This window comes from Gavialis gangeticus, unplaced genomic scaffold (assembly GCF_001723915.1).
Source record: "Gavialis gangeticus isolate Ggan-Ray unplaced genomic scaffold, GavGan_comp1, whole genome shotgun sequence".
NCBI lineage: Eukaryota > Metazoa > Chordata > Crocodylia > Gavialidae > Gavialis > Gavialis gangeticus.
This window is the reverse complement of record NW_017729024.1, coordinates 176,540,621-176,553,257: the sequence shown is the minus strand read 5'-3', so window position 1 is coordinate 176,553,257 and position 12,637 is coordinate 176,540,621. Positions and strand designations below refer to the sequence as shown.

The 12,637-nt window shown below is 40.6% G+C and overlaps 1 protein-coding gene across 2 annotated transcripts in view; it reads right to left on the bottom strand.

The window, feature by feature from the left end:
- CUNH18orf25 (chromosome unknown C18orf25 homolog) overlaps positions 1–12,637 on the bottom strand; it is a 49,467-nt gene that overhangs the window by 8,992 nt on the left and 27,838 nt on the right. For both annotated transcript variants that reach the window (XM_019518115.1, XM_019518116.1), the window contains exon 2: positions 5,777–5,959. In XM_019518115.1, coding sequence (XP_019373660.1) covers positions 5,777–5,959 — 183 coding nt within the window. The remainder of the gene's footprint in view (positions 1–5,776; positions 5,960–12,637) is intronic.

Genomic DNA, 12,637 nt, shown 5'->3' with positions numbered 1-12,637 from the left:
AAAGGAAAAATAATCAGACAGGATATCTAGCTTGGCTGACAACCAGCTAAAAAGGAAAATGGAGGAGGGGCAGGAAGAGGATGAGACATCATAACTTTTACCAATAAGCAAGCCTAAGCACTCATAGAACTTGTACTTTAGGGTGGTGCAAGAAGTAAATAAGCTTGGAGCAAGAAGGAATTACATTTAGGATGAACACCTGAGAAAACCTGCTAATAGTGAAGTCTATTAAGACAGTGGAATAACATCTTGGGGGTCTGTTGGAAACCACACCACTGGAAGTTTTTTAAAAAGTGGCCAAGACAAAATACAAGGCCAGAGAACACACCAATGGAAATAACCCTGCTCTGTCGGGGGGGGAACAGATTAGATAACCTAATAAAGTTTCTCTATCTTTCATGTCTATGACTGAATTTGGGTGGCTACCTCACCATACTTAATGAGACTGACCCAGCCTCCTTGGTCACAGCTTTTGGGATGACTTGCGAATAGGGTTAGAAAGGGAAGGAAAGTCCTGGCCTCAGACACATATGGGGGGCTTCCACCTCATAAATGTATAAAATATAAAGAAAAAAGACAAGTTGTAAGCTGCCTTTAAATGAGTAAATAGTCAAGGCTGAATACTCTCTTCATTCAAGTCCAATTGGGCATCCCTAAGAAAGTGTTAACAGATTGCCAGCAATCCCAAATATTGGACTGTAAATGCATAATTTTTCAGCTAAAAGTGGCTGGCATGTTGTGAAGCATGAAACGGAAGTGCCAAGGAACAGGGTTAGATAAGACCACTGGATTATCAACTCCAAACACACAGACCTGAAAGAAGCTGGCAACAGTGAAACCATGATTAGCACAAGCAATAGAAGAAGATGCACCTCCATCAGAAGTAGGGGTACAAATCAGGATTGTGGCAAACAGGATAAACCATATCTAGGAAGCGCAAGTCTAGCACACAAATTCTATGCCTAGTAACATACCTAGTCTGCTAATGTCTTGCTTTCCTTAGCATCAGGTGGACGTGCACAAGAGGTATTTTGTTTACCATCCAAGGACAGCATTTGCAGAAGCGCCCAAAATATTTGCTTAGCCACAACTTCCTAGGAGTCGCACATAGTCCTGCACCTTCCCTGCAGTGGCCCTGACAGTGGGAGGAGGTGGCGGTGTAGGAGAAATAGCAGCCAGAGATTCACTGCTGTGAGAGAGTGGTGACAGGGAACAGGATGCAGGGACATCACCTCCTTTGTTTTTGCAACAAAAAACTGGTGGTCTGCGTCATGGTGGGGAGGATGTCACCCTGTGCAGAAATAAAGCTCTGGCCACTGATCTGAACTGCGCACCAACACTAAAAAGCTGATGGAGAATAGGTTTAGGTTAGAGATCAGAAGGCAATATTTTACAGTTAGGGCAGCCAAAATCTGGAACCAACTTCCCAGGGAAGTGGTCCTTGCTCCTACCTTGGGCAAATTCAAGAGGAGGTTGGATGATCACCTGTCTGGGGGTCTTGTGAACCCAGCATTCATTCCTGCCTGTGGCAGGGGGTCAGGCTAGATGATCTGTTCAGGTCCCTCCTGACCCTAGCTACTATGAATCTACGAAACTTTCCAGGGAGCAATACTTGCCAGTTACGCCTCTGAATACATGGAAGCCACCAACTGTCCTGATTTTTCAGGAGAGTCCAGGATTTCAACGTTGTGTCTTAGTGTCCCCAAAGCCCCTTTTGTTCTGGATTTGGAAAGTTGATCCTGAATAGGTCAACTGTCCCCACTCCTCCAATCCTCACCAAGACTTTCCTGCAGCTCCAGGCTCCAGGCAGTGTCCTGTTGGATCTGCTCAGAGACAGGGCACAGTGCTACACAAAGTGTGGCTATACTGCTTTCTGTTTGGGGGGACAGCCATGAGATCTGCTTCTCAACACATGTAGCACTACACTGTGGCATGAACGCATGTGCATGAATGTGGCTATTACCACCTGCAGTTATTAGCCCTCCCGCAGCACTTCATTAAAACAGCCACACTAACTGAACAGAAGGTGGTATAGACTACTACCCAGAAAGCTGGTGGTTTTCTAGAAAGAGGCTGGATGAACACAAAGGCTACTTAAGGGGCTTGAAAATACTGTGTTCCAACTTAATCTGTCCTGGACACAACAGAAAAGGGCAGCAAGACAAGAAAACAGCAATTAGTTTATACAAGCTTTGGGACTTTGCAACTCTCCACCAAGTTCAGGAAAAAAAACACATTTTACATAGGTCCTCACTTGCCTTGCATTCACAATACTTCGAATTTTACTGTATATCCCTGACTTCAGTTAACTTAGAGCAGTGGTTCTCCATCTTTTTGGACTTATGGTACCTCCTTCATAATTTTTGTGAATTGAGTGGCAACTAGTTTCAAAATTAAAATGCATACATTATAGTGCTTATTCATGGATTGTTAGGGGCTGGAAGGGACCTTGCACATCACGTCCAGCCTCCCCGCTCTAGGCAGGAAGACAACCGGGGTTAGCTGACCTCAGCAAGGTGATTATCCAGTCTCCTCTTGAAAACCTCCAGGGTAGGTGATTGCACCACCTCTGGAGGGAGTTTATTCCAGTCCGGACACCCCGACTGTGAAGGAGCTTTTCCTGGTATTAAGCTTGAAGCGGCCTTCCAGGAGTTTATATCCATTGGTCCTGGTCTTCCTTAGGGTGCCCCAGTGAACAGTTGTTCACCGAGCTCCTGATGCACTCCTGATACAGCAGTAAGCCGCCATCAAGTCCCCTCTCAGCTTTCTCCTCTTTAGGCTAAAGAGACCCAGGTCCCCCAGCCTTTCCTTGTATGGCTCATCTTGGAAGTCCCCTGATCATATGGTGGCTCTGCTCTGGACCCTCTCAAGTTTTTCCACGTCCTTATTGAAGCACGGCAGCCAGAACTGGACGCAGTACTCCAACTACAGCCTCACCAGTGCTGAGCACACCGGGAGTATCACTTCCTTAGTTTTACATGAGATGCATCGGTTGATGCATGCCAGTGTTGTTTGCCCTGCTGGCCACTGCATTGCTTACTTCCTTGTAGAGGGGCCAGTGGGGGTGGGCAATCAGGCACGCAAGGACAAGCCTGAGTCTGCACTTGTCTGCTTATCTCCTCACAACCCCTGGCACCTTTCAAAGGATCTTATGGCGAGTCACTGACCTAGAGTTTTATGTTGATCAGCCTAGATTGTATGCACTTGTGCTGTTCCCACTTATTTGGAGAATTTTCAAAGACTTGCCTTTCCTGGAGCCTGATAAACACTGCAGAATACTTCAGAACTTGCCAAGGGATGGCAGCACGTGCAGTGTTGGTTTCACCCATGTTATTAGGTCACAGAAAAGAAAGCACCACAGACTCAGCATAGATCAGACCAAGAGTATCTTCTGTTTTTTAAATACAGAAAAATAATATGCAATTATGGGGCTGTTTCCACCTGAATGGAGACAACATCACTTCTACATTTTCTAGGTTTTCCTCATTTCATCTTCACATGTGACTGATTAAAAAGCTGAACAGTATTTGCACCCTGAATGTATTCAGAAACCATTTATAATCATCTGCCTTGAAAATACGTTTTAGAATCGCCACATAAAACCAAAGCTCCCAGCTCTCCACTATCAGGATAACCAAGGCTCCCTGCCGCAAGGAGCTAGAGACTTAAAAATACGAACAGGATGTGTGCCATACTATTCACCCCACACCTGCTTCCCTCTCTGTTCTCCTGCAACTACATTCCAGTACACTACACTTCATGTCTTTCAAGGGACTCAGTTTATTCTACGTAGCCCTAAATATTTCAACACTTATAGGTTAACAAAAGTTGACAAGGATAAATCTGTGTGGGGAAAGCCAGAGGTTTCAGTAGGCGACAAGGGACAACTGAGGCTATTGGCACAGAGGAAGATTTGGCACTGTGTACAGGAAGCAATTACGGTTTTTGGCACTTGGAAGGGAATACCTGTCTTCCTTGGATCTGCATTTTATGGCTATGGTGACTTTACATTTAATAAGAAATGCATGAATTACTTGTAACCTTCCCCAGCAAACCCTGAGAGCAACTGGATGCCCTACTGAACTGTCACAATATAGATACCAGTACATAGAACAAAGAGGAAGGCAGACTGAGGCTAGAAACAGATGTCAATGAAGCAGAACAGCTCTGCTGGGATGCGCCACGCCACAGTCAATCCATTTCACTGGGTGAAACATGTGATGCTGTTATCACACAGTATCAATGGGTGGGATGAAAGGCAAAGGAGCTCGAGAAGCCCAGTCCTAGGTGCCCCAGGAACTCCTGCGCAGTATTGTACCCCTCAAGCCCTGGGAGCATCTGCCTGGTTTTCCACTCTTTGAGATGACCCCAGGAACCGCTGCCTTTCCTCACTCTCAGAAATTTACCCCAAGAATCCCCAGGCGCTCCTCTGTGAGCAGGGAACTCTGGGCAGGTGCCTCTGGGGCCTGAGTGGGCCTGGTCCTGGGTGAGAATTTTCAGGGTATACAGGAAACAGCTCCTCAAGCCCCCAGAACACCTGCCTGGGGTGGCTGAAGAGGGCAGGCAGCTCCAGGTTGGTGGCACACTAGCACCATAAAATGAACAGACATCCACCATTACGTAGTGGTACAAACTGATACCACCTTTGCCATGGCCACAGACTTTGGGCATTCACGACATTGCAAGGGGCACAGACATCTGTTTGGTTGGTCTTTGTGCTGCCATAAAAGTGTTCATGACGGCACAAAGGCAATGAAAGGTGACATCTGTTTCCACCGTAAAGCAGAGGGTACGTCATCAGCTCATCCTGCAAAGTTTTCTTGCAACCATAAACAACCTAGAGAAATTTAATTTGCAAGTTTTTTAAATGAAACTTCAGTTGATGTAGCCCAGCCATATGGCAAACAGAACTGGCAAAAACTGCTCAGCCCACTCTCAGTGGCGCCTACAACTTTCCTCCCTGAACAAATGGTTCAACAAACCGAGAGTCTTCAAGCCTTCTGAGAGCAGAACAAGCTCTCCTCTCTGTTCTTTTCATATCATCACTCACCAGCAAGCTGCTCTTCCTGGTCAGTGGCTTGAAGACACACAACACCTTTCCTGCCCCTCATGCCTGGCCTCCCTCATCTTAAGCACAGACTTAATTTAATCATGATTACGTTTGACATGACTACTTAAGAGCTTAAAAGTTAAGTATGTGCTAGCTTGTTCTGTTGACCCTGGTGCAAAAATGCCTACTGCATTGCAGAATTCAAGTCTTTGGCTTTCAAAAGGTCTCATCCAAGAGAGGGACACATGCTACACTGTACTAGATTCACTTTATTTGCCACCAACAAATGAAGAGGCAAGTTAACCTTGCTGGGTTTTGCGTTTAGGAGTGTATTGAAAAACAAGCAAGCGTTTACGGGAGCAATTCAATTTTCATTAGAAACAGACTACAGTTATCCTCCGTATTACCTAGTCACATCTTACCTTACATTTAACTATAACATCTGCTCTTTTATTAGTTGCTGTTACATACAGAGGGCCTGCTACCATCACCTTTATTCATTCTGCATTGTCCCATGTATTAGGAGTCTTATTTATTTCAACAGAATTAGTTGTGGACCCAGAAAATACTCAGCATAATACAGGCTAGCAGAATTGGTGTCTAAATAAGAGCCAGGTCCATCCTAGATTAAAGTTTCTTCAGTATGACTGGCTGTACCATACATACTATAGCCACTGTTAGACCACTTGCATGCCACAACATCAGAGAAGGGTAATTTGGACAAACCTGCATCAGCATTCAGTTCCTCCAGCATCCCTCGGGTCCTCCAGGTAGGTCCCGTGTCCTGGTTTCCTACAGAATTATTGTGCTCTTGAACTACTGCAGCTGCCAAAAGCGTGTCCACGTTTACCACTTCTGGATCAGAGTTTGTGTCAGATATATCATAATGAGCTACAACTGGAGGTCCATCTGAGGAGGAAAAGAAAAGCAACGGATGTTAGATGTATACATGTTGGGAAAGACATTTTAGAACACAAATCACTAATTCTAGAAAGACTGCATTCTCCTAAATGGTCTCAAGGAACTGTCAGAGACAGGTAGGGCCATGATTCAGCTTCAGTTGGAGGAAGATATTCTAAGACCATAAAAACATTTTAAGCTTTGCATACAATAAGAAGATACTAAAAACAGACATGTAAGCTTGCCTTGTCATTGTCTATCAGTTATTCATATATTATCCTTTACATTGGCCCAGTCAAGTCTCCATATTTGACAATGTTACACTCACACTTCTAAAAGGATAAGAAGTTTCGGCTTAAGTAAGAAATAATATTCCAAGATATTCTGGCAGGACATTAAATTTGGCAAAAGAAAAATATTTACGGAGGTTTTTACTTTCTTTTTTTTTCTTTAAATAATTCAAATGACATCTTAACCTTGTTTAGGGGTTGATTTGGATGAAAAACTCTCTCTGATGTAACTGATTCAACTATGTTAAGTTTAACACTAGGCAAGTCTCCTCGCATAACATTCACCTGCCAAGGACACTGGAATTTTTCGAACCTGCAGTGTATTTTTTTCCATAGCTAAGTGCAATAAAACAAAATAAAAATTTACAAGAAAATACACTTTCTAATGTAGTTTTCTAATAAAAGTGATACATAGTGACAAACATGCTTTTAACATGGTATTTTCACAGTATGAATCTGCTCCCACCAAAAGAGGGATAGAGATTTTTAGGATCTTGCATCATATTATTGATAAACAAGAAAAAGAACGTTATTTTGATTATTTTTATGCTGAAGGCAGCAACTTTCTTTGAAAGAACTAGCATCTTCAAACTAAGGTCAAATTTAATTTAAAAGTTAATTTGAAAGCAAAAGGAGAAACAATAAAGAACGTAATTTGGAAGAGGTCCATGTTTTCATTCAAAGTAGCTCTCCCTCCCCTCCCCCCCCCACAGCTCTAATTTATGAGTCAAGAGAGGGCAGAGGGGAAAGAGTGAAATTCTGGCTCTACTGGAGTCCATGGTACAACTCCCATTGACTTCAATGGGTCCAGGATTTCATTTAATGCAATTACACATTTGAGATGTGTGAAAATACTAAAATAGTCTAAGCCAAGGCCTCAACTGCTGAAAGTTTTAATTCCACTAGTTTTAATGGATAATGTTATCGGAGTACCTGGTCCTTCATTTTCAGCATGTTATTCAAAGAAAGCTTCTACTAACATATTTTTTGTAGCACAGAAACCTTCTACATTATAAAACAAATAAAAAAGCGCTTCTCCAAAAGAAACATTTTTTCAGGAAACACTAGCATCTTCTAGGGGTACAACATGAAAAAGTGTTTGTTACCGGTTTGGGTGGGGGGGGTGAGGGAAAATCATTGTACAATCAAAGCTTAAAACTTGGGTCAGTGCACAGCTGTTTCCACCAGGGTCCGTTTTGTTTTTATTTGATTCTACGAAATGGATAATCCAATACAACAATTTTAAAAGAATTGTTTTGCAGGTGGCAACACACTTCATTGAAGCATGACACTATGGAGCTTGAACTCCAGTGAGGATCAGTTTTGCACCCTAACAGGATGGTGTTTCACAAATCATTTCAGGTCTGACCTGTCCCCGAATAAAGCACTGTTGTTATATTACAAACTTAAAACAGACAACATAAAAATAAATGGGTAGGTTAAATGTCAATGTATAAAAGAGCAAACATTTCACAACGTGAAACACTGATGATTACAACTGGAAAAAATCCTGATCTCTACTTGAAAGACAATTGTTTACTTTAAAAAGGTACGTAGAAAGTACAAGGTTACCAACTTTTGGATTAAGCTGCGTACTATTTGGTTTATTATTTTACAGACTTACACCTAGATTATACGCAAAAATTTACAATATGGGGAATAATTTCACAGTCTTTTTTATCATCAGAGTTCAGTGTGATATGGTATAAATATCTTATGGTTTATAAAATAAATACTTGAGTGCAGAAGATACGAGGGTCAAGTACAATATTGACTATTTGACCATGTTTTCAGGAGTTTATGAACTGAAATTTATGGAGCTGTGAATAATTCGCGTGGCATTTGATTTTTTTTTTTATTACTAATTTTTCTAACAGTACAAGCCAAATTTAGATGCATGTGCCTACACAAATCAAATTATATTTGAACAAAAGGCATCAACAGTCTCAAGTCAAAATTGTACCACTCCTACATGTATAATCATGCAAAAATGTATAATAAATGTATATACATGCAGAGTGATATTCTCATCACCTACCCATAGAAATAACTTGTGTGAAAGTCTTCATCAGTAGGAAATACAAGCATAAACTTGTTATCTGTAGCTCCACTCTTGTATCTTCCACACTTCCAAACAGCACACCTTATAACTTAGCTTAAATTTAGTATACAGCAAACAGACAGCAATATTTTCAATATAATTTACATACTGTCATTACATTTGTCACTTTAAATTTAAAGTATCTTGAAAACTCAAGTTAACAGAAGCTGAATGTTTACAAACCAGTCACACATTGGGAATAATTTTGCTTTTCTCAGCCTTGCCTTTCAAATCATATATGGAAATGAAAGACCCCTTTCATATCAGAGCTATCTAAACCTATCACACCACCAAATTACTCATTATGTCACCTTAATGACTACAATGCTCAAACAAAATCCTGAAAATTGTCAGCATGCATGAACGTGGTGATCAGCAATAGATGCCTGCATGCGATGTACTCATGAAAGTAAATGAACAAACAAAATTAATAGGGAACTTGAGATTTTCTGTTTAAAAACAATGCTAGGACTATAGCACTTTGAATATTTTTACTGTCCCAGAATTTTCTCTCCAGCTCTTAACACCGGAGACTAAAAGTAGCTGCAATCTGATGGCTTTCCGGGGCCTAGGTCAAATGAAAAGGTGGTTTTCTCAATCTGATTCCCAGCAGATAGGCATACCCTATCACCAAAACACTGCTTCAAATGGAACATCTCTGCTAGTTTCCATACTGGGAATCCGAATTCTACACTTCGGGTAATTATGAGCTAAACAACTGATCTGCCTGAAGCGAGAGATTCCTCTCTGTCCAAAAGGGTAGGAAATAAGGTCTATGTACCACTTGGGTCCCCTTTCAAAGGCTCGTGTTTCACAAGCCTTATGTGAATGCTCTTTATATCTGAGGGCCATGACTGGACCTACCTAGGTCCAAAGCTGTGCACCCCCTCACCACACCCTCCTGTCTTACTCTTTTTTTTCCCTACAAGGGTTGGAAGTTGCATGCAAGCTCCTATGCTTATTTTACATGACTGATTTCTGCAGAAATTACTCTTTGGACAGGTTTACATTGATGTTGCAACCCAAAGGAACATACATTGTCAACAAATTAGGACTACTGACTCTAGGTAAGGACTAAGATTTCTTCTTCCCCGACTATGAAATGGATGAGAGAAAAGAACTTGTGAAACAAAAACAGCACTTTTTTTTTTAATTCCATCTTGAGAACTGGACAGTTCATCTGGATTTTAAGAGATACTGAAACTGAAGCAGGCGATGACGCAATCAGAAATTACATTCTAGATACATGAGATGGGAGACTTTTTATAGTCAGACAATATGACAAACAAAAGAGCTTTTCTTTTCTCTGTAAAAAATCAGGTCTGCTGAGTCTTGATTTAGGTGAATTGGTGAAAAGTTACATTGGTGACAGGCTTAAAGTGATAAAGGTGAGAAAAGACAAGGCTGAACATTAACATATACCAACAACAAAATACAGCTGTTGACATTCAATGTCAACAGTACAAAAAATGAAGACTTTTCCTTTTGAAAACAGAGGTCATCACTAGGACAAAAACCATCAAGGGTCCCGTTCTGTTCTCAACTGTACAGTGTAAATCAGAATTAACGCTACTGCAGTCAAGGCAACTGCTATTAGATGTGGTCCCTAAACCTCTTTCTTTTGGCTCAAGTTTGCAACGCAGTTAACTCACTTCCTCAGATTTACTAATCAAATAAATATCTAACATCCTACCAGATCCCGAACACAGAAGACCAAACGCAGTTTATTCCCATTTAGCAGTAGTCTAATCCTCCGACTTGCTAAAACAGTATTCAACATGAGCAGAAGTATGATATGAACTTTTAAAAAAGTTCCAGTTGCAGGTAAAGTAATGGTTGCATATGAAATGCAGCCACATTTGTGGTAAAACAGCAGCTGTCCATCAACATCAACTAGACCGCACAAGTTCAGGATACGAAACAAAGGACATTGTACATAATTTACCATGAGTAAAAGGTAGCAAGACTCTTCTAGGCATCAACTGCTCTGAAACAACTATTTGCATGCATATTCTTAACCTGCGGTAAGGAGAAGGTAAGCCATAGCGACTTTGCCCTCTTTCACATGCTGCAGTTTCCACTTCCACTTATCATGGAGTATAGTCCAGCACAAGCAGCTACTACTGCAGAGCGGGCGAAGCACAGTAAAGTCCTGCCCCTTTTTATGGTGCAAGAAATTGTTTGCATATCCATACCATAAAGGCAGCATGGAGCACTTAGTGATGAAGGGTGTCCACAGTGTACAACACAGTTCTGGGCAGGGTCACCACAAGCTACCTGTAAATGTATTAGCTCATACATAGGAGTCTACACAGTGCAAGGTAGTGCCATGCAAACATATCCAACGTTTCCAAAGGAGATATAATAAAAAAGTGCTATACAGGAATAAGGTATAGTCAGGAGTTATCAAAGCATTTTACAAAGGAGTTTAACTGTATTTAACCCCATTTTCAAGGTAGGGAAACTGAGGGAAAAAAAAGTGTGATCAAAAGACTTGCCCATGGTCACCCAACAGAATGGAGGCAGAGGTGGGAATAGACTCTAGGGCTCCCATATCCCACCCTAGTGCTCTGGGTTGGGATTCTGGGCTATTTCTGTATGTAAATTCCTAATAGGTTACAAAAGCAGTTTCAAAATGTTTTCCTGAAACATGAGAAAAAAAATTAAAAGCTGACATGGGGCACCCAGTTACTGGCAAACTAATGTATAAGGATAAGATAAGGGATAAGGATTGATCTGTTCTTACTACAGGCACTGTTTTTGGATCTTTCTTATGGACACCTATACTGTCGTGTGGTATTTAAAACAGCATGACTAACTTGAGAAGAATCTGTATCTATGAAAACTAACGAAAAAACTCAAAGGACAAATCACAAGAACAAAAAAAGCTAAACTCCATCATTTACATCTGATGTACATTGGAGGCAACTCCATTTATTCAAAGGATTTGCTTCAGAATTATTTTAAATGAAAAAAGGGGAATTTCACAAAGTTATAGGTTTAACGGCTGTAAAATGATTATTATAAATTAGCTCGATTTGAAAAACATAGGGGGAAGAACTTGGCTCTAAAGTCTTGCAAAATTAAAATTTTAGGCAAGATGCACTGATATTTTTGACTCCAAAGAATTTTATTATTTTTAAGACGACAAAATGCAAACTTTATACTATATAAAGCAAAGTCAGAGCAGGAGATTCATAATCAGTGCATGACTCAAGTGGCATTGAATGAAACTACCTAAACTCTAGGCCAATCCCCAAAAAAGAGGAAAAACAACTCGTCTTTTGATGCCTATAATTTAGTAACATGAAACATTTCATCACTATGTATATTTATTTATTCTAGCTTACAGTAGTTACATTTCAAAATTTACAGGGTGAGGCAAAAAGATACATACTGTAAATACAATAAGTGTAACAATCTTCCTAAAAATAATTATGAACAAAAAAAATAATTGCTATTAACATTAGTGTTCTCCATATTTTTCCTTCATTTTAAAATAGTTAATTAGGCTTATACAACAGGAATAAATCATAACAACAGGAAATTAGTATTTGTTCTGAGACTAGATTCATGATCATTTGAAGACACCATGTGTAAAGTTATTTCAGAAACACAAAGCCATAAACATTCTTTCTTTCAGGCTATTTGATATCTAGATGGAAAATACCTTGTTTTTATTTATTTATTTTTTTAATAACACAAGTGCAACAAGGTCATGTCTTAATTGTGCTGTAAGTAGAGGCAGATGGAACATATTGGGGATGCTAGGAAGCACAGCGTATTCTTCTACTCCAGGCATATTGTCTCATGCTATGTAATATTTTCAATAATATTGACTCCTAACCTATCACTCAAAAAATGAACCATCAGACATGAGAGTTGGTCTACTTTACAGCGTTTTGCTGGCACAGCTAAGTCAGGTTAGGGGTCTGCCACCAATCATGCTGTAACTCAACGTAGCTATGCCAGCATAAATTCCATAGAGATGCACGGTCATTATGGGGCTCTGCCAGTCGGTACAGCAATGACGGTAAAGCTTTTGGAGGATGAACTAACCCCTAGCAAACTCATCTGTAAAGCTTCACCATGGCCTTTACAGCCTCTTTAGTTGAAGAGACTATTTTCTACCTGCCTTCATTCCAGTGAGCCAGCACTGCACAGGATTCACAGCATTTGAATGAAACAAAAGGGTTCTGACTATTTTTTTTTTTTTTTTGCAAGGTAGCATCCATCTCTATCAATTAGCCTGACTATTAAGTTTATACAGTACACCACATGCAGCACTTCAGTTTG